General features: G+C 43.8%; 2 protein-coding genes across 2 annotated transcripts; both read right to left on the bottom strand.

Annotated features, from left to right (window-relative positions):
* Positions 1-17,062: 17,062 nt before the first annotated feature.
* MELLADRAFT_73727 (uncharacterized protein) lies at positions 17,063-18,301 on the bottom strand (the record flags this gene model as incomplete). The annotated part of the gene is made up of 1 exon (XM_007419174.1): positions 17,063-18,301. One exon carries the CDS (start codon positions 18,113-18,115, stop codon positions 17,834-17,836), a length of 282 nt encoding a protein of 93 aa, XP_007419236.1.
* A 1,620-nt stretch (positions 18,302-19,921) lies between these two features.
* Positions 19,922-21,071, bottom strand: MELLADRAFT_114298 (uncharacterized protein; the record flags this gene model as incomplete). The annotated part of the gene is made up of 3 exons (XM_007419173.1): positions 19,922-20,088; positions 20,511-20,558; positions 20,819-21,071. 3 exons carry the CDS (start codon positions 21,069-21,071, stop codon positions 19,922-19,924), a joined length of 468 nt encoding a protein of 155 aa, XP_007419235.1.
* Positions 21,072-22,478: the final 1,407 nt, after the last annotated feature.

Below are 22,478 nucleotides of genomic sequence, written 5' to 3'. Positions count from 1 at the left end.
CAATCCTGGCACACGGTTGGGCAGCTGCAACGACAAGGCAATATGCTGCAGCAGTCAATAAATACTTCGCCTTCATGAATACATCCCTGTTCCCGTTCCCGGTCTCAGCAGACGATATCTACCGATTTGTCCTATGGTGTAACAATTCTGAGAATCAACACAAAGTCATCAGCAACACCTCAAAAAGATATCTAACGGGGTTGCGCATGTGGCATACCCTACACAATGTGACCTTCCCGGTACTAGACTTGAATCGCCTTTGACTGGTCCTCACGGCGGCAAAACGTTGCGAGATCCCTAAGACTCAACGAATTTGGGCCGGTCTGACTCTAATGGACATCGATCTGCTCATCACCAGACTTCAAGGCCACTCCTTGCCAAATATGACCTTGCGTGCAATCATCTTAGTGGGGTTCTGGGGCTTGGCTTGTTTGGGTGAACTAACACGCCATGATGACCACCCTGAAGTCTTCATACGCCGGAAAGACGTCGCCTTCTCGCGAGATCATTCGACTGCCTCCATCTGCCTTAGGATGGCCAAGAGGGCGGTACCTGGCGAACTCCAGTTCCTTCGCCTGGTCAGACAACCGAATCGGTTAGACCCGATAACAGCTGTACGAGACATCTTACGCCTAACTGCCGGCAGTGACGACGACCCATTATTCAGGGGCGCTTTTCAGGATCAACCAATGTCAAAGTCTACCGTACTGGCGATACTGAAAAAGCACCAGCCGACTTCGCTTGATTGTTGGACGGGCCACAGCCTCAGAATTGGTGGAGCTTCCTTACGAGCGAACCTAGGCTGCTCGAAGAAAGTCCTGATGAAAGCCGGCAGATGGCGTTCGTCGTCATACAAATTGTATCTAAGGCGATATTCGCCGGAAACTTTACGTAGAACTAAGTTGTTAGCTTACGCATTGAGACGTTCTTACAGTCGAAGTCATCGTTGATCCTAATGTTATTTCCTGGGCTATTTGTATAAGCTGTTTTGTAATATTATTGTCTTTTCAATGGTAATTGTTGGTTTACTTTGATGTACACTTGCTGATCATAACACTTGATCTTACTGTGGTTTCCTCAGCAATCGGCGGGTTACGCTCTAAGTGAGCTTGCCTCCATGAGGACGGGCTTCGAGTCCCTTCACTGGGTCTCGGCTCATTAGAGCCTTTGCTCCTGTGGATGGGTTCGAAGGAACTCTTGTTCACCCTCATGCGCGCAAACGTCCTTGGGACAACTCTGGCTTATCAGTCCAGAGTCGTGTCGCACCAAGGTCCTTGCGCTAGGTTCCTCCCGCAGCCGGCCATCCTCACTCTTGGTCATACCAAGAGCAAGTGTGGCATCGGCACATCAAACCTAGCTGTTGAAGGAAATCCTTTGTTCCTTTGACTGCCATGCACTTCCTCCTTGCTTGGAGGCAGAAGACATGGATTCATCTTCGTCTTTTGATTTTACTTTTGATTTATCTTTTGATTTTACTTTTGATTTATCTTTTGAATTATCTTTTGATTTTGATTTTGAATTATCTTTTGACTTTGACTTTGATTGGACTACTTCAACCTTTTTGCTGCTGCTATCCAAGTCGGTCATTTTGAGTGGTTGAGTAAAGGCAACACCAAAACCGCTCCGCTACGCTATGAGATTTCAGCAAATCTTTGAGCGGAGTGGAATTTCCACTACAAGCGATCACGCTATGGATCGCTAATTTTTATTTTTTTTCTCTCTCAGGGAAGCGCTGCGCAGGAACCACTAAAAAAAGCTATATAGCGCGCTATGAGCGAGCCACGCTATAGCGCGCGAAATAGCTCACTATCCCGCTACATATTGCGCAACAAGGTGTAAGGTTCGTGAGAACCTTCACTGGGGGTCCGGATAAGTTTCCGGCTTGACTTCTCGAGAGAGCACTAACTAGGAACTTCGTTATGTTTTGATTACGAAACTAGCTCCAGAAAGTCCAAGGTTAGCTCTCTGAGGAGTCTTGAGCGGGTACAAAGAAAAGAACTAAAAGAAATGATGAAAAGAGTCATAAACGTACCTAGCTCCAGAAAGTCCAAGGTTAGCTCTCTGAGGAGTGAAGACTTTCCGAAGCTGGGCGGTGACAAGAAGATATAATGAAAACCCGCATAACCCCATGCCTCAATAGCCATACTGGCTGTACCTATGTGTAATCCTTACACCCTCCCCTCCTAAAAATAATTCCTCCTCTTTAATGCGGAGCCATTAACCAAATTAACCAAGGAAAGAAAAAGAAAATAAGAAAAAACGGCATAACTCGCCCCTAAAAATTGACCATGACACGTCCTGAGAAATTAAATCAAAAAAAATTTAAAGTAGAAGAAAAAAACTGAATTCAAAAGGTTTTTTGAGAGAAAAAAAAAGAAAGAAAATTCATAGCCTTCATAATAATCTTAAAATCAAAATGAAAAGTAATATGTGAAATGTTTATTCTTGATGTGAGATGAAAATCTTGAAATCTTGATGTGAGTCATTAAATCATGTTGAATCTTGGTGTCTTGATGTGAATTGATGAGTCCTTTAATCCGCGGCAAGCCTGTTATTTAGGAAAGAATTTTGCTTGCCAGCTATTTCTCGAACACTGGAGAGATAAAATATATATAGCACACTCACATTGCGGGGGTGCTAGCGTATCAATTTGATACACACCCCCTCGTCAGTTGTCCTAGCGTGCCCCAAGGGCTCCAATTCAGGACCTGTCGGGGCTGTTTTCGGCAATGACGAAGCCATCCTAGTGGCTGCAATGAAAACCCTTCGTTCCTCGCGCACACTCAAGGTCGTTGGTTGAATTTCGGCACTGTTATTTTGGAGAGGAAAATGCTTGCCAATTTCATCTTTGACAGAGGGATGAAAAAATGTATCACACTCACATTGCGGGGGTGCTAATGCATTAATTCTCATGCACACCCCCTCGTCACGTTTCGTAGCGTGCCCCACGGGCTCCTTTGTAGGACCTTCGGGGATTGGTTCCGGATGTGACGAGACCAAGTCAATGGCCGCAATGTCCTGTTTGTCGCTGTTGATTCCGTCTTCGTGATACAGCTTCAGTTTTGAGATATGAAAGATTGGGTGAGATAAGTCATTGGGTGGTAGTTGAAGACGGTAGTCGCGGCCTCCATTCAACACCTCTTGAACCTGATACGGGCCGTCGTAGCGAGCGCGAAGTTTACCAACTCCACGTGATGATCCCCCCACTACTTGCTGACGATCCGCGCTGTCTGTCAAGACTGGATCACCTACCTGCAGCACATTACCTGCACGTCGCCGTTTGTTGTACTGCGCAGCTTGGTCTATTCGACTTCTCCAGAGTTGGTCTCGCCAAGTAGCCCAATCCGACTGCCGTCGTTGGATCCAAGATTTCACATCTTCATCCTCGTCATCGATTGGTTTATCTACTGGAAATAGGCGTGGGATCCGACCGTAAACAAAGAGGAAGGGTGACACTCCTGTGGCGACGTTCACTGCTGAATTGATGGCAAACTCGGCACTTGGTAATGATTCTAGCCATTTGCCGTGCTTATTCGCCGCCAAGTGTCGTAGTATCTGTCCTATTGTCTTGTTTGACCTCTCGCTACGTCCGTCCGTTTGTGGATGGTATGAAGTCGAGAGATTGACTTGCACACCCAGAAGTTCATGTAACCGTCGCCAGAAACGAGACGTCCATGCCTTGTCTCTGTCGCCGATGATGGATTCAGGTAGACCAAAAATAGCGGACCATGCATTGAATAGCCGAGTTGCAGATCGTTCCGCCGTGTCTCGTTGGGACGTTGGGATCAGTCGCACAAAACCGCTTAATCGACATGTACATGAAAGTATCATATTGTACCCCGAAACCTTGGGGATCAGGTTGTGGGCGCGGCGCAAAAAACGCGCTTCGGCGCGCCGATTTGTAGGCGCGCCGCGGCGCGCCTAGGCGTTGAAGAAATCCCCAAAATTGGGGTCGGCGCGCCTTACCAAACAACACACCGGATCTTTGGTGTTCTACGTCCTGTCACCAATTTTGGAGACCTGGATCCTTGCTGTGAGCTTTGAAGACAGCTCTTTTTAGCTTTTCTCACCTCTAAAAGGTAAGTTTGTGGTGTTAGATGGCTCTAACAATAAAAACATAGACTAAATGACATTGTACACACACCATTTCCGTTGTCGGCAATTTTTTTGTGGTAAGAAAACGCGCCGGGCGCGCCAAGTGGCGCCTCGGCGCGAAAAATTACACAAAAACGCGCCTCGGCGCGCCTACAAAATTAACAGCGCGCCCACAACCTGACTTGGGGAACGGTCCAATGAAGTCGATTGCTATCGATTCCATTGGTCTTTGTGGAACAGGATTGGCTTGAAGTTTGCCCGAGATCGTCGTAGTCCGCGCTTTGTTGCGTTGGCAAGAATCGCATGATTTAAGCTGGGTTTCCACATCCTTCGTCATACCAGGCCAGAAGAAGGTTTGTCGTAATTGGGTCACCGTCTTCAATGGTCCTAAATGACCCAATGCATTATGAGCTTGATTTATAAAACTTGCTCGCAGGTCTTTGCATTGAGGAATAACCAATTGTCCGTCGAGGTACAGCAGATCATCTTTGATAACACAATCGTCACGCAGAGGTAGAACCTTTTTAAGCTTGGTGCAGAAGGGATCTTGATCATAACCTTCACGAATTGATTGCAGTTCTTCTTTGTTCAATTCTGATTTGATCTCGCAAAGTGCTAAGTCGTCTCTTTGTGAAAGCGCGTCCGCAACGGAATTGTCCTGGCCTTTGAGGTAACGAAAGTCTAGGTCGAATTGCGATAATGTTTTGAGCCACCTAGCTTGTCGTCGGCTTAAATTCCGCTGAGTCAGGAGTGTCGTTAGCGAGTGATGATCCGACATCACGTTGACCTTCATGCCGAGCAGCAGGAGGCGCCACTTGTTCAGCGCGTTGATTACAGCCAACAGCTCCTGCTCGTGAACAGGATAGTTTTTTTCAGCAGCGTTCATTGTGCGGCTTTTGTAAGCTACCGGAGATGATGTGTCCCACTTTTCACCTTGGAATAGCGCCGCACCCAGCCCGTTCCCACTGGCATCCGTGAACAGCCAGATTGGCTCCCCTGACTCGTAATCTAGGTTTCGTAAAACTGGTAAGGTAGTTATAAGACGTTTGATGTTGTTGAATGCGGCCTCTTCAGCCCTTCCCCAACAGAAGGGTTTACCTTTGAGATTCGTGCTTGTCAGCGGAGTCAGGGTGCCTACATAGTGAGATAATCCATCGATGAATTTCTTCATCCATTGGACTGTGCCTAAAAACCGGAGAAGTTGCTTTGACGTTGAAGGAGATGCCCATTTAGAGACTTTCTCAACCTTCTCGTCGTCCGGGCAGACACCTGCTCGACTGATCTCGTGTCCTAGGAATTTGATTTGTTGACAAAACAGCTTGCTTTTCTTGATGGAGCAGTATAATTTGGCTTGTTGTAACCGCTCTAAAACTTGTCGAAGGTGAGTTTCGTGCTCCTCAATTGTTTGTGAAAAAATGACAATATCGCCAATATAAACCACACAAATTTTTCCTACAAGATCTCCTAAGATTTCTTCATTACGTGCCTGGTGAGTAGCGGGTCCGTTAGTCAGCCCCATAGGCATTACTACCCATTCGTGTAATCTCCATGGTGTCTTCACCGCCGTTAAAGGTATGTCTTCTTCCCGCCCGCATTAAATCTTGAAAGAAAGAACTTATTTGATCAATGATTGACCAGACCTTCCCTGTGGCTACCAACCGCACTGATTCATCAACATTGGGGAGCGGTGCTCGATCCTTTACCGTGAATTTGTTCAACTTCCTGTAGTCACACACCCATTGTGGCAACTCCGACGGGTCCTTCTTGGGTATTATCATGGAAGGCGATCCGTATTGACTGTGAGATCTTCTTAGTCGTCCCGCCTTAATGTGTTGATCAATTAACTTACGCCATGAATCTCGATGGCGTTGGGGGTATCCGTACTGCTTTTCGTTAATCACTACATTGGGATCAGTAAGCACAATTTTATGCCTTACCTGTCGAAAAGGATCAGGCATTCCTTCCGGAAAAACCTCTGCTGGTGCATCTCCTTCTTCAAAAGGAGGCAGCTCTGCTCGAAACATGTCATTAAACTCCTTGAGTATCTTGTCTTCTCTCTCACTCAATTCTTGCACTTCACTCAATTTTTCTAAATTCTCAACCGCACATAATATCCTTTGAAATTCAGATTGCATTCCTTTCTCATACAAAATTTTCCCACTCGAAGCATGAATAACACAACGTCGGTGCAGAGATACATCGAGTTTGAATTTAGATAAGAAAGGTGACCCTAATATCATATCATACGTCGAACCCAATGGCGCCAACTTAAAGAAAACCGCGCCGAATCGTAAATTTTGCTGGTCGCTTTTCAGATTAGCAAATGCAAACTCTGTCAGTACTACTGGCTTGCCCTCAGTAGCGATGGCAAGGCGTACCTCCACCGGAGAAACCAATGGCCGACGTGGAATGTGTAAGCTACTGGCCACCTTCTCCGACAACAGGTTCGTCCCTGCTCCCCAGTCGATCAAGGCGCGAATTGGTTTACCATTACATATTAGTTCCAATATGATGGGCGATTCAGGAATATTCGGTACGCACCGTGATTCCATCCCGACTTCCGCTTCAATGCCTCGTTGCAGAGCATTATCAGCTTCTTCATATGCAGCAACATCCGCTGCTAGAAGATCAGGAAAAGCCTCCATCGCAGCAACTCGATAAGGGGTTGTAGCTGGTGGTGGTCGTCCTGCTGGCCTTTGAGTGGGTGCTCCTGGAGGCGCAGCTGCGTTGGTGACAGGAAGTGGGCGTCGCGGTCGTGGTCCTGGGTTAAAATCGGCAGGGACAGATAGAAACCTCATATTCTTCTTATTGCAAGATGGATTGTTACATTTTTCTTTGCACGTGGCACAGATGCCAGTTCGTTGTAGATATTCATGATATCTCCATGCGCTATCAGCGCGATCTTTGTCTGATCGTTGTCTTGGTTGTGGTGCTGATCGAGCGTTGTTCGACATCGTAAGACTAGGGTTTGTTGTAGACTGATTCGTTCTTGCCTTGATTGAAGGGTCTGGTATCAAACGGCTGTTGACGAGGAAACGCCAGTTGGCGTCGGCGGTATTCTTGAAGACAGGGAAGGAGAATGGCCGTTTAAGTAAGAGTCCTTCTTTGTGGACAAGGTCACGGAAGAGCTGTGGTGCTCCCCAGGTAATGTACTGAGCCAAGTTGTGATCGTCGACCTGTCCGAAGCGTTTGACCAGACGGTGTAGACCTTGAGCACGAACGACATAGTTATCGAAGGTCTCGCCCGGTTTCATTTCCAAACGACAAAGCGAGTCTTCTGTATCAGTCAGCCAAGCGTATGGTAAGGTCCCCATCGCCATGGTCTGCATCGCGCCTTCCCACGACTGCTGCTTGAGGTCTTCCTTGTTTGCTTGATACCAAGCCGACATTTCTTCATTATTCAATAAGGATCCTAGGAGTTTTAACTTTTCTCGATCCTCGACGATGTTCTTGATTTCAAACGTCTCCTCGATGAGACTCCGCCAATGAAACAAGTCGGCTGGCTTCCCAAATTTCCCGGTGAATTTCGGCAAGTCGCTTAGTTTGACTCGGTCGGCTGTGGTAGATCCGTCAATGATTGGATTGCCGGCTGGGTATGTGTCAAGGCGGTAATGTTGCGTCGCAGGTTGATCTGGTAAGGCCGCCGAGTATGGGGTGGTCAATGGAGAGGGGAAGACTGGTCTAGAACTGAAAACCGCAGGTGTTGATTGAGCAGGCTGGGCGCGCGACGTCCGCTGCGACTCTGGAATTTCTTCCGCCCAACTTACTCGTTGCCGAGGTGCGTGACTCGAGGTTCCCTGACCAGCTTGATTACTCTCAGCCGCTGGTTGCTGCACGTTAGTCGGGTGTTCCGATTGCAGGCCTCGTGGTAATGGGGACGGAGACGTTGGAGTTTCATGCAGGTAACGACTGAAGGTGTTGTTACTGCTTGGTGGTTCAGCTTCCGCACGGTTGGCTTCAGCTGTTGCTGTAGGATTTCGAGGTGATTCAGTTCGACTTCGCTCTGCCATAAGATCCCGCACCATCTTCTGCAATTCCGCCATCTCACGTCGTGATTGGTCCAATTTGGCTGTTCGCTGCTCTAAGGTCTCGACCTGCGATCGTAAGGTTCTTATAGTTTCTGAATCTTCTTCTCACGACATGGTGTTTGTAGGATTGGCGGTAAGCGTATTCGTGGTAAGCGTAGAAGGTGGCTTTGGTAAGGGCGTGTCTTGCGGCAGGTATCCAGGCGGGTGCGGTGTACCAGACTGTCCGAGTAATTTCTTGAAGTGAAGATCGATTACTGTTCTTTCTGGTGCTGATGGAGATATTTCGATTGGCGAAAATTCAAGTTTCGCAGGCTGATCTGGACTTTTTTGATAATACGACGAGGCGTAAACGACTCGATCTGTTAGTGCAGACGGTCCCGATGAGACTGCTTCTGGTCTCCAGGAAAAATTTGGAGGTCGACCCGCCGGTGGGCTTTCAGCGTTTTCAGGAATAGTTTCAGCTTTCTTCGCCTTTCTGGCTTGTCGGATCAAGGTCTCAGGGTCGTCTAAGTAATTTTCAGGTTTCAGCGATGACTGTCCAGACATCCGATACGCTGGTAAGCTCGTGATTGTCGGCGGCAGTACCGGCGTTGAAGGCAGAACAGGTGTGGCAGGATATGACAGAACAGAAACAGAAAACCGTGAGAGATACGGTGGCCGACGTGGTGGTTGAGCAGATTGACAGATAATTCCGATATACAGAGCAGATACGATGACATGGAGTATTGAGAATTTTTTTTTGATGATTTTAACTTTAACTTTCGAAGTGATCTAGTTAAAAAAAGTGTAAGGTTCGTGAGAACCTTCACTGGGGGTCCGGATAAGTTTCCGGCTCGACTTCTCGAGAGAGCACTAACTAGGAACTTCGTTATGTTTTGATTACGAAACTAGCTCCAGAAAGTCCAAGGTTAGCTCTCTGAGGAGTCTTGAGCGGGTACAAAGAAAAGAACTAAAAGAAATGATGAAAAGAGTCATAAACGTACCTAGCTCCAGAAAGTCCAAGGTTAGCTCTCTGAGGAGTGAAGACTTTCCGAAGCTGGGCGGTGACAAGAAGATATAATGAAAACCCGCATAACCCCATGCCTCAATAGCCATACTGGCTGTACCTATGTGTAATCCTTACACAAGGCAAATATCAGCGAACCAAGTTCATTACAAATAGCCATCTATGTGTACCTTGTCCAAGCCTAATGGGCTGGGTGAGGTAGGAGAGTAGATGTGATGTCCTTAGAAAATGAAAAAAGACAAAGAAAGGAATTTGGAAAGGTAATGAACGAGAGTAGTGAAATAATAAACAAGAGTAGATTAGAAAAAAAATAAGAAAGAGAAACAAAAGACAACAAAACACTAAGTTTTCTTTTTCTTCTTGATGCTGTCAAGATAGGATTGAAGAGCCTTTTGAGCTTCACCAAATACCCCAGCTGGTGGTATACCTTCCTTCAACCACGCTTGAGAACCCACTAATCGCTCCATGGTCTTAGGGACCATTCCACCTTGGGAAGGGGTGCAGATATCCGCAGCCGCGGAAAAAGTTCGCTCACATGCACAAGAAGTGGCTGACAGTGAGAAGTAGTCACAAGCAAGTTGTGCAAGGACTGGAAATTGATTCTTGTGTTCCTGTGAGCGGTTGGTTAGAGTTGGATTAGTGTCACAAATAAAAGTTACAAAAAAAAAATAAGAAAACCAGTCAAACCTTCCACCATTCAAGCGGGGTTTGGTCCTTCTTGATCGGACATTTCCCTTGTAAGTAATCCTCAAGTTCGGTATTAGGTGACTTTTCAGTGAAGTTATTAGAAACTCCGAAGATATCAAAGGCATCGACTTCAGCATTGGTTTCAAGAGGTGAAGGAGTTGGTGCTCGATCTTCTGCAATATCTTTGTGTAGTCGATCGTGGAAAACATGTTTGATGGCCAGATTGGAAGAGAATTCGTGTTTGGGGTAGTGAATCGAAAAGAACTTCCCTCTGAAACAAGGGTTAAGGATAGTGGCGATAACAATGCATTCGGTATCTAGGGCCTCGCCCTGATACTTATTTAGCCATTTGATCATTTCATCTATTGAAAGCTTGATGCTGGGGAAAACTGAAGCTTCGTCTTGATGAGTCTTGAGCTCGTTGATGACACGCTTGTACTCAGCGAGAAAAATGCACCCGGTGGGTCCATTCCCTTCGACTCGTGCTGTGGCATTGACAAATGTCCACCAGACAAAATATTTGTTAGTATATTGCTTGAAGGAACTGAAAGAGAAACAAAGAAACAACCAAACTGACCTTTAATACCTTGTTCACGACTTCCACTGCATGCCACTCTTCAGGTGATATTGTGACTCCTTTGAAGAACCCAGCCTTGCGATCCGCCGCAATCATAGAGTTTATGACCTGAAAAGTTTCAAGATATTTAATCAGTAACTTACATTGAGACGAGTTGGGTTAAACTTAAAGAGACTTACTTCCTGTGCCTCACAAGCCAATTTTTGGCTCTCGTAGTGGCTGTTCCAGCGTGTCTTGCAGGGCCGCTTGAGCATCCTTGGCTTGCATCCCATACGTACGCACCGAGCCAAGAAGTCACATCGTCTGGCTGAACTGCTCACAATTTGACCACTGATTGTGTCAACCTACATACAAAAGATGTATTGATCATGAGTAATATGCATTTTACGTTCGTTGAGATATAACTTACTTACCTTTAAAAGGGCCTGGGCTACAAGGTCATCTTTCTCAGCAAAATCCTTGTTAGGTTCATTTTCATCAGGCTCATCTTTGTCATCAATGCCATCGGGATGTTCAGGTAGGTCGTCCTCATTCTTGTCATCTTCATCGGTATCGGGATCGTCGATGGTGATTGCATCATCACCATCGTTCACCTCCAGAGTGGGAATTGGGAGTGGAAGCCCATGAAGAATGGTGGGCTTCGCATTACTGACCTTTACACCAAGTGACTTGAGGCCATGCCCAACTACAAGGTTTAGTTTATGGGCGTAGCACTTGACGTGGTGCGTTGATGCATCCCATCTTACTCGATCACTGGCGTTTGAAAACATAGACTCCAACTCGGTTGCCATCGGTCGATTGTTGCTGCCACTGTCAGTGGTTTGTGCCAACATGTAAGAACAAAAGAATAAAAAAAATATTAAAACAAACCAAAGAGAGAAACATAGAAAGTAAAGAAGATGAATATACTCATCTTCTTGTGAAGGCCATGTCGTATCAAGAATCGTCCAATTGGCCGAGCTAGAAGGGCTCCGAAATGGCGCCATGCCACCATCTTGAGAGTAAGATGGGTCGATTGATAGTTCCAGTCGTTGTTGATGTAGTTTGCAGAGGCTCCAATGAAGGCGTACCGGTTGCCTTTTGTTGTCCAAACGTCGTGGATAAGACAAAACTTGCCAATATTGTCCTAAAATACATACTTCGACTTGATTAATATATGAAATATGAAAAATATATTGAAAGAATGAGAATAGAAAACAAATAAAGGAAAAATACATACCTTGACAGTGTTGATTGCATTATTGTGCAAGCCTGAATAAAGTACAACGGATTGTTGAGCTGCCCAGGTTCGTGATCGAACCGTAGCACCACAATTGACAAAGTGAAAAGCTGCCCAAAGCGAGGGATCTTCAAATCGAGACCACGCAAGAGCGTGTCTCACAATCCAGATTACAAGTATCAAGTTCAAAAGTTCCGCCGTAAAAGCTGGGCCATTAACAAAAGATGTCAAGGTCGAGTTTGCTTCCTTGCGGTTGGCCTCCATCTTCTCGGTATATGAAAGGGGCAATTCAAGACCGGCAGTGATGGCTTTCCGGCGGTTCTTGCAAGAGGGTTGAAAAGCATTACCGTCACGATGTCCCCATAGGTTGTAGTATGACTTGCTTCCACAGCAATAGGTGTTATGACACCATCTGCATTTGTAATCGAGACCCTATTGAAGCAAAAGAAAAAAAAATTAGCCAACTATCATCGTAAGAAAATAATCGATGATGTGATAGAAGAGGTGATGAGAAGATAAACAGCAAGATGACGTACAATAGGATCATGGAAGTACTCAAGAAGACCTCTTGCGCGAGTCCCTCTAACCTGATTATAGCCAGGTTCATTGGTGCCCACGATCTCAACATCGGAATCTTGCGACAAGTTGGCATCTTCAGGAACCTCATAGGCCTAAAGGAGATGATAGATGAAGGTAAGTTAAGTATACAAAGCAACCAATTATATATGAAAAATCTGTACTTACATCTGTCTTTGATCGCTTTGATGATCCAGCTGTTGAAGGCGTAACAGGAGATCTTGCTCGTTTACTAGTTGATGAACAAGTCTGGAAAAGAAATTGAATTGATAAGTTTGGGTTCATATTATATGAATCACAGATTAGAGAGACTAGAGGAACATGTACTCACTTTTCCTTTCACAGGGGGCTTGACTCTGTTTTGACTGGCGGATGTCGAACTGCTTTTCTTCTTAGTGAGAGCCGGGGGTCGGGGTGACACAGTTCGATGAGCAAGGGGTCCAGGTAGGCCGTCTTCGGAGTCTTCGGCACTTGATGATAATAACGATAAGGTAATGGCAGAACGCGAGTCGTTGGGTGGCACTACATAACCTGGCTGGATGCGAGATGGGCTAGGAGGTCAAAGGCTCCTAACCGAAGACCTACTAGTACCGGGTACCTGAAGGCTGGGTTGAGACAAGCTTTTGGATGGTGCCATGGTGTTAACGGAAAAGAAGTGGATCAGTATCACAGAAAGGCTAATTGAATAAGAGCAAAAGAGAGGATTCAATATAATAGAAAGGGTAGATATGAGATTTGAATAAGTCGATAAGAGTTTGATTGATATCGGAAATGGTCCAATGGATATCCTGAATGAATATGAAATCAGAAAACAATCAATATCAGGAAAAAGAAATAAAAAGATTGAAAGATTCCAAAGAGCTCAAATCCGGATGGAAACTCACCTAGGCTTTATTGGATGGTAAAAATCTTGCCAACCACAAGCCAGCCAATAGTAGAGCATCTGCCTGTGGTTGTCGAGGTTTCTGTCCACAGGTAATAGATCTAGTGGAGCGCCACAATCCATTGTAGGTGTGATTGTAGTTGATTGAGGTGGGATCGATGGTTGTTGAGATGGTGGAGGTGTGGCACAAACCCTGTACCCAGGGGTTAGATAATACAGATCTCCCGGCCCTGGGTACCGGGTATTCCTCCACTATATAGCGAGAATACCCCAGCCCCGGGTCATTGCGGTGTGATTGCTCCGCTACGTGATCTTGGTGCCTGGGACTGCGGTGCGTAGGTCCCGCTGTGTATAGGGATGCATTGAGCGGTGCGCAGAGCCGCACCGCTGTCGCACCGCTCCCGCTATATTGAGGGGAGCGGTTTCGGTATTGGTGAAGGTAGACGAAGACAGGGTGAAGACAAACGAAGAGTCGAAGACAAAGACAAACAAAGAGTCAAAGACGAAGACAAACAAAGAGCGACGAAGGTGAGTGAAGACAGTGAAGACGGAGACAAAGGTAGGGCGAAGACAGTGAAGACAGAGACAAAGTAGAGCGAAGAAGAGGTTCTGTACTGTAGGATGACAATCTGGACGTGAGACGGGGACTTGTCCAAATTTGGGCGAAGGTAAGTTAAAGAGGAAATCGCAGAAATGCGATTTATAAGAGGAAAAATGCGCTGATAGCAAATTCTCGGAATGTTCGAGAAAATCGCTTTTTATAAGCTTTTTCTGAATTTTAAAAGGGCTGTTTTTAAGAAAACAAACGCATTCTGTGAAATCGCATTTCTTGACATTCAAGAATGCAATTTCACACGAAAAAGAGCTTAAGTGAACGGGCTCTAAAGCTTTCTGTGAAGATTTTGATTTCTCCCGTTTCTCTTTTGTCTTCTTGTCATCATGGTCATCATTATACGAGTCCAGAAATGACTTCTTGAAAACCAAAAGCGGAACATAAGCTCTAAGTCTCCTGAAACCCTTGTCCCATTTGTGAGGCAAGTCTGGTAAATCAGTCAAATCAAAATCTAACAAATCAAAGCCAAGTTCCGCCTTCTTTGCTTTCTCTGATTCATCTGAACTAGAATCTTCTTCCAAGGATGATTTCTCAGACGCTGATTTTGATACATCTGATGGAGGGCTTTGAGACTTCTTCTTTTTCGACTTCCCTCTCTTCTTTCTCTTCTTCTTAGAAGCATCTGAGTCGCTCAAAGACGAGGATGAATTGTCATGTGGTATGTCTTTCTTCTTAGACTTCTTCTTCTTTGGTTTTCTTTTTGATCTCAAAGTCCCTGAGTCTCCGGAAGAGGATTCTGAATCTGAATCCCTCTTCCTTCCAGCCTCCTGTTTTACTTTGTTGATCTTACAGGGGCGATCATTGTCGCAATTTCCTTGATCAACCACGGTGTCAGCCTAAAGAGGTTCTTTGCTGCGCAAGAAACACTCTAACGTACTAACAGAAACACCAATACACTCATTACACTTGAAATATAAAAACTTATATATGTAAATACAAAATAAGACACCTCTCACACTCGAGTTTCAAGAGTGCAGTTTTTCCTATCTATTTGATAAAAGAAAAATTATTGTCATTAGATGTAACCAGGGACAATAATCAACATTAACCGGAATAGCCGTATCGAAGTCTACCCTGGACCAGCCCTGCTATACATCAGGGACTGGACCAAAGGATGTTCAGTAACCAACCCTCTGGACCCTTGATTAAAAATCCAAGATATTAGATTCTCTTCCCCTACTTGAAACAAATCTCATTACTTAAATAACTATCTCTACCCTCGAAAGGAAAGAAGAATCATCTCTTACCATTAACACCATTTTACTAAAAATATAAAAGTTTATCCCTTTCTTGTTAAGAAGATCAACTCCCCTTTTTCCCTTTCCACTATCTGTTTACAAGTCTGATTAAGTTAAGCCTTAAAGAATCCCTTGTAGCCTTCTTCATCACTCCTACAAGACTTCTGTTCAGATCTATTTCTATCTTCTATTTCTTTTATCTTTTCTATCCTTGCTATCTCAAATAGGACGTTAAAGATTGTTTGGTAATCACCATTCGACTAAAGTTCCTAAAACTCGGCTTGGAAATCTTTTGATAAAAGCTTGTGTTATCAAATCAACGCTAAAGCGTCACCCAGGATCCTTTTACATTCACTCGTAATCACCTAGGCAGATCTTCAAGTGAGTGCACTTTTGGATGAACTGGCAGTGGTTCTTCTACCACACCATAGGCAGCTATAAAAACCAACTAGCCAAATTTGGAGGCGGGCGCCGCAGTCATAATATGGATCTCACTGAAAGCAATACACATATGATTCTGGAGCCTATGCTTGTCCAAAGATCACTTGAGTAGGAACACTTTGGTAGCAGTTCTTTGGATGCAAGTGTAGCACACACCATGTAAATATACGCGTAACACGTTGATGTGCACACACGGAAATGTTTGAAACAATTCTCAAAGTCTCTTGGTCAGAATTAGACTGAGATTTTTGTTGAGCACCCTTTGTGCTTTGTGCTTTGTTTAAAGGATTTGCAGAATCCTTTGTTGTTGGCAGGGATCCACTGACCTTCAACCTCTCAGGTGATAAGGGGAAGAAGTGCTTATTGTGGCACCTCTTGGATGGGTTGTTACAGGGTCTAAGGAAATTCTTTTGTGTGTACACGTCGATGTGCGACACAGATATTTACATGGTGTGTAATCAACTAAAAGAATCAGAGCATTCTGAGGGAGGGCTTTTGGATGGTTGCTGCTGGCCGTAAGCAACATGAAAGAATGGGGCAGGGAAGGGTATGAATGGCATGCTGCTTGTGTTATCTAATTGTGGTGAGATTCAGGAATGGAAGTAATGAGGGTGACGTGGAGCAGAGGTGATGTCACATACCCTTGGCGCAGGGTGAAGATATTCTTGCCCTAAGCCTAACCCCTAACCCCTAACGGATTCAATATCAGAGTACCTCAAGTATCATTACGTCTCATTGACAGATACACATTTTTTGTTGTATTTGAATGTACAGTTATTTTTTAAGTCGACAGATATACAGTATTCTAAATGTTTTACAATAATTATGTCACAATTGTAAGCTTGTAGCTATTGTCTTTGATTTTCCTAATGCCTCACCACATACCATTACAATCAGTTTACCTGTCAGCCTTTAAATCACTATAGCCAAATTGGGTGGCAGGCGCCGCACTCACAAAAAGTTTATATCTTAGTTTAATTTGTATGGGATGCTGGAGGATATGCTGGATCATATATCACTCTAGCAGGAACGCTTCTCTAGGGGCAACTGGTTGCAGTACAACACATTAGACCCTATTTCATGATTTTGGTGTGACCAGTTTATGTATAATGAGCAAGACAATGCCAGCCTAAGTGTATTGTTCTTCCAAAATAAGTAGCTGTTTTGGTCACACCAGATCCATTGTTGAGGTGTAGTATACAGGAGTCACACAAGATACTCCAACTTCTATTCAACCTGGCTGCTGTTGCTTTTGATAGCAGACTTCTGTCAACATGAAGTATAGACACTGTGTTGTAGATTCCGCACCTATCAATACTTTGGTGCAAGCTAATTCAGATCTAAAATGAGACAGGGGCCATGATCTTTGGTTAACTCCAATATGTCTGGATTGTGCATACCATTCCTGTTCTGAGCTGTGAAAACAAAATGCTTCTGGTTGTTTGGCTTGTCCAGAGGAGAACCATGTAGCGCTATCAACACAGTATAACAAGAATTACTGCAACTTGGGTAAGTTGTATGGCAAACTTTGATGTTTTCAAATGTTGCCAATTGCAGTCATCAGATATCACAAACAAAAGATGCACTATTTACAATGTGAATAAATTGATCTGGGAAGGGTTGTTAAATTTTTCCTGGTTGTGGAGTGCAAAAGTAAAGGGAGTCAAGGTTCATGGTATGTTGAGACCATTCTGCTTCTGAGTGCTAATTGTGGTGGAATCAGCATTTCAAGGAATTATGGTAATTTTAGAATTAGGAATTATAGAGTATGGGGACAGAATGGTGCTCATATTGAGCTTGTAAGTATCTAAAGCATGCGATAATCTTAAAATACATGTAATCAAACACATAGATCGAGTTGAATAAATAGATGGGATCAATCTTATAGATGGAGTCAAATAAGTAGATGGAGTGGATCAATGTGAAGCTTATTCAGATAGAAACAAATGAGCTAAATGACCAAGTTGTTGGTGTTGGAGCATAGCATTAGTTCCTCAAAGTTGATGAGCTCACCAAGCTAGATTACTTGTTTGTTTGAATGGATCAGATTGGACCACTGACTTTTGATTTGAACATTGAATGATTTGTTGAAATGTAATGTTTTCTAGGTTTCATTCTGTTCAATGTCTTCATTGGCTTCTTTGAGATTTTGACTTATAAACAGATGGGGGACTAACCTAGTGTTAATAAGTGCAAAGAAAGAGGCGCCCAAAACGATATCCCTGGTTAGTCTATTATTGAAATTGTGACACTGGTGCTAATGTGACATGCAGAACAAGTGTTTCATGGTTCTATCTCAATATAATAGAATAGGACTGTCCAGCTCTACAAGTTCCTAAATGCAAGGAACAGATTTGTGTGGGTGGACAAAGGATTTGAGTACGTTGATAATTTTGGAAAAGATTCCAATAGTGACAATTGAAGCTCCGGCAGTTAAATTTCTAGGGAAAGGTTTCACAGTGCGGGAAAATTACTGATCTGGATTACAAAACAGTAATGTGTCAGATTTTATCATCAATGTATGGCAAGTAGATAAGTTGATCCAGGGATTAAGGACACTGTGGTTTGAGTTGCGATTGACGATCACCATAATCATGTGCAACACTGTATGCAGTCCAGATTTTGATAAATTGATTAGTGACTCAGATAGCAAATCCAATTGTGATTCGAATCCGGAGTCGAGTAATAATTTTGAAAGTGGTTCAAAAAGGATTTGCAATTTGGATAGGAAGGTAGATTGATTCTCAAGCATAGCATTGGATTATTGATTGATTGATTGATTGTCAAAAGCATAAGTGAGCTGATTGTCCAATTGATCGTCGAACAAAGCGTTGAAGGGATTGATTGATTGATTGCTAGATCAGTTGAATTGATATTTAGATCAATCGCGAAAAAGAGAATTGAAATGATGGTTTGAGTGAGTATATAGAACTTTCTGAAACCCATCTTTCTGAAGTGTTTAAACTACTAAGCCGAGTGTAGGAAATGCAGCAGAAGTAGGATCAGTGGAAGTCCATGTTTTTCATCCTGCAAAGAGTGTCCATATCAATCGCTTGGCGGGCAAAGCATAAGACGTGATACAAGAATTTTGAACTTCAAATGTAAACCTACTTCAAAAAAGCATTAGTTCTTCTTTGGTTTTTCGAAGAGGTTAAGGAGAACTTACCATGCTTCTTGTGGTTCTACATATATTTTTTCGCTGATTGTGTTGTCTCGGGATGGCTGCCTTCTCGTATCATCAAGCGTATATGTCAAAGAGTTTGTCCAAAGCCGAGTATGTTAGACAACGAAGAGGAGATGCACTCGTATTTTGGAAAAGTACATACAACTCTGAAACTCGAATAGAACAAATCTTTGAGCTGAAGGCATCGACAACCTTGGTTTCCGAAGACTGTTCAAGTTATCTACAGACAACGTTGGGTGAATATATAGGTGCTGATGATCGCCAACGAGCCATGACATTCTGAACCAAGATTGGTAAGTGATCGGATGCTTGCCGATTCGTAACATTTGGGAGCCAGGATAAGTGAGAATGAAACATTGGGCAGGATCGGTCGGTAATTTTTCAGACGGACAAAGAGGATGTCCAGATGATTGAAGGCTATTCGAACCCTGAATAGGGCCGGTATGATCTCCTGTAATCAAAGCTTCATGGCGAGAAATATCAGGAGAGCATACCAAAAGGGGTGTCGTCACCTGTGAGCATCACTGTCTTCTTCCGATTTGGCCGAGTTCCCCAAGCAGCGTCATCAGCTCTCCGAGTCCCCCACAATTGATCGTCTGCTTTGGGAAATGATGATGCAACATTCTTGCCATTGATCGCTGAGAAGGGCTGGAAACCTGTGAAGTAAAAAGGTTGTAAAGTAGGACCATTGGGTCTTATTGATGCAAGGTTAAATATCAGTACTGATCAGCATTTTGAAGTAAAGAGTGCACCGCAAGAATAACATTTTGTTGTCCATTATGAAAGGTATGTAGGGCCCTCTGTTGCAACGGGTTGTTGATATCGGCAAATACCTTTTGGCATTATCTCCCTTTACTTGTATGATTCTGTCATGATGCTAAACAAATAGCCGCCAAATAATGAGAAAGGCTTTGATTAGGCGGTGAACGTAGGTTGAGTATGACGAGTAAATGGATTCAAAGAGATAATCGACGAGGGATATAGTAGAAGGATGTTTGAAAGTATGAGTTATTGAAAGTGTTGTCATCATGCGAAATATGAGGCTTTACAGTCAGAAACATAAAACTGTCAAATTTTCAAGCGGGAGAGAGGTTTTGTCAGGTTTTGTTCAAATTGATAGTTCTCCGTTAATGTTTATGATTATAGACTTTTACTTACAAAGAACTGAAAATTAATTTCCCTCAGCTTTCAGGAATAACTCCTTAAGCTCGATAAAATACATTTTGTAAGTACGTGTAGTGTGATTCTAGAGTCTTTTTAACTCTTGCTTTTAGTCTCAAGCTGACACACGGGTCTAGAGCCTGATATTGCTGCCAACAACTGGCTAGACTCGTCTAGAGCTGTTCTAGGAGTTGGTTCGGGATTTGGTCCTGGTCAATCATAATCCATCGAAACCATTGCACCAAACTGGTCATTGAAACTATCTACCAGTCTCTGAGCTGTTGGACCATCTTTTGCATCTAGAGCATGCGTCAAGGCTTCTAGAATCGCCCTGCTTCCTGAGCCGGCGGAGCCTGGATCCTGATTGAATTGCCTGAAAGCTGCATCAAAAAACCGTCTATGTGAGTTTCTTCATTCTCAATCACATGAGCAAGATTTGTACTGAAGAATAAGTAAGACATTTCTCTATTAGATTCAACACCATCCTCTAATTTCCAAAGATAATCAAGATTCGGCCCTCTACACAAGTATTATGTTCGTGAAGGCTCATCATCTCGTCAAACTCGCGTATTATCTACGCCTGTCTTGCACTGCAACAACTGGTCTGACTGACTATTATCATCTTCTTAGGGCGCGTTTAGCAGCACCTTACTGCGCTCTTAGCTGCAATCATTGCCACACTGGAATTGCATCCACTAGTCCTTGTCTTACAAACGGCGCTTCAAGCAGCCCAGGATCATCAGACAGTGGTGTCTTACGGCGCTTAAGCAGCCTGCACATGACTAGGAGACTTGTGTCTTACGAGGCGCCACCGGCAGCCAAAACACCTTACACCAAAGGTTATACACCTCTATAATGGTCAAGGGAATTATACTAGTTGAAAAGAACAGAGAAACTGGAATAGAAATGGAAATGAGCTAGAATCAATCTGCAACACACCCTCTATCGGTACGCCTTCTACCAACTTCACAGGGCCTTTCCCCTTTTTGGAATCTTCTAATTGGTGTCTTTCTGCCTCTCGTCTTAACTCCATCTTTTCTAATTCCCGCCTCTTGACCTCATCAGGTTTAACGTCTGCCGTGTCTGATTCAGTATCTTCAGTAGCACCACCGTCTTCATCCCCATCTCCAACATCTTCATGTTCGACTTGAGGTCCTTGACCTTTGACCTGGTCATCTTGAAGACTTCCTTGATCCCTCGACTTCGGAATTCTGGAAAGTGCTCTCCTCTGATGTTCTTCTGCCTGTTCCTTCTCCTTTGCTATTTTAGCTAACTTCTTCTCTTCCTCTTGTTTAGACATTGACACCATTTCTTGACAATGATTCTTCTCCTCTAAAAGTTTTTCTTTGATATTTTTGTTCATCCAAAAAGATTTGTAAAATTAACTATCAAGAGATGTCTAAATAAAGGGGTATGAATGAGAAAGGATAAAATTAGATAGACCAGAAAAAAAAATCCTAATAAAATCTGTAAGAATTTATGAGGGAAAAGGAAGAGATAGGCGTCTAAGGGAGAGTAACTACTGAGGTGGACGTTTCCAAGCGTAAGAGCACCCGCGGAGACGCAGAAGTGAGAACAAAACACCACTACTACGTGGTTACGCTGTAGAACTCCTACGCAGTGTCGCGTAGGCTGAGCCGGAGAAGGTAAGAATCACCACTCGTGAGAGCGGATGAAACTATGGTTGCTGTTACGCTGCCTTCAACCTTAATTTTATTGCAGTTTGAGAAGAACTAGAGCAACTTTAAACAATTTTTATCCCTACAAATTCCTCCCGCAACACTTTCTTAAGATTTCCAAAGGATCCGCAAGGTTTGCTGGACTCCGATGATACCACACACAATGTTACACGACGTTGTGACACGGAGTTGTGTAAATTTCGAGTTCATACACTTTTTATGGCGATGTGTAATAAACTACACACAGGTCCGGTCTGTGTAGCCCGGGACCCGTTCGACCTGGCCTCGACTTGAATCAAGAGGCGGGTTCGGCGAAGTTGTGCTTGAAGCAGTCCTGATTCCGACAAGTCCGCGACTAGTTTACGACACAGCTCAGCAACAACAACTCAGAATCAGATAACAAACGAAAAAAAACAACAATATTCAAATACAATAGCTTCTCAACGAGGTAAGGCTTGCTTTCAACTTTCACTACTTGTTCTGAGGACCAGTAAACTAACAAAACTTGCTTCTCTTTCTTGTAACTTTTCTGTCTAGATTGCTTGATAACACCTTATAAACACGAACTCGATGACACTTTTAAGCTCAAGCTACACTTTTAAAGCACCCCCCCTCCTTTCTATGCGATTCGATACGATAACCTCCTTTTATACCTTTCAATCCCACTCACAACTCGACACATGGTCCCTTTTTTTTATACATTCTCTCCGATCGGTTATTCTCTCCGATCGGTTATCTTCTCCGATCGGATGTTCTCTAGGTACGTTAGTTCTTTTCCTTTTACGTCTTTTTGTTCTTTCTCATGCTGTCTTTCCCCGCTGATGATTGTTGTTTCCATCCCTAATTTAACCTATAGATCAATCTATTTCAAATCTTACATCTAATCGTTCGGACTATTCTCAATGTTCCTTGGTTCACTGTACCCTTTCTATTTTCGATTTTTTTTTTCTTTTCTTCCCAGGTATGTTCTCTTTACTCAAGTTCTTTAGCTTGGTTTACTTGTTTTGTTTTGTTTTGATACTGACTCCTTCTCTTTTCTTTTCTTCTTTGTTCTAGCTTCGATTTTTGCCTCTTGCTTCCTGGACTTGGTC

The sequence above is a fragment of the Melampsora larici-populina genome (assembly GCF_000204055.1).
Source record: "Melampsora larici-populina 98AG31 unplaced genomic scaffold MELLAscaffold_138, whole genome shotgun sequence".
NCBI classification, from domain to species: domain Eukaryota; kingdom Fungi; phylum Basidiomycota; class Pucciniomycetes; order Pucciniales; family Melampsoraceae; genus Melampsora; species Melampsora laricis-populina.
This window is presented reverse-complemented; position numbering and strand designations above follow the sequence as displayed.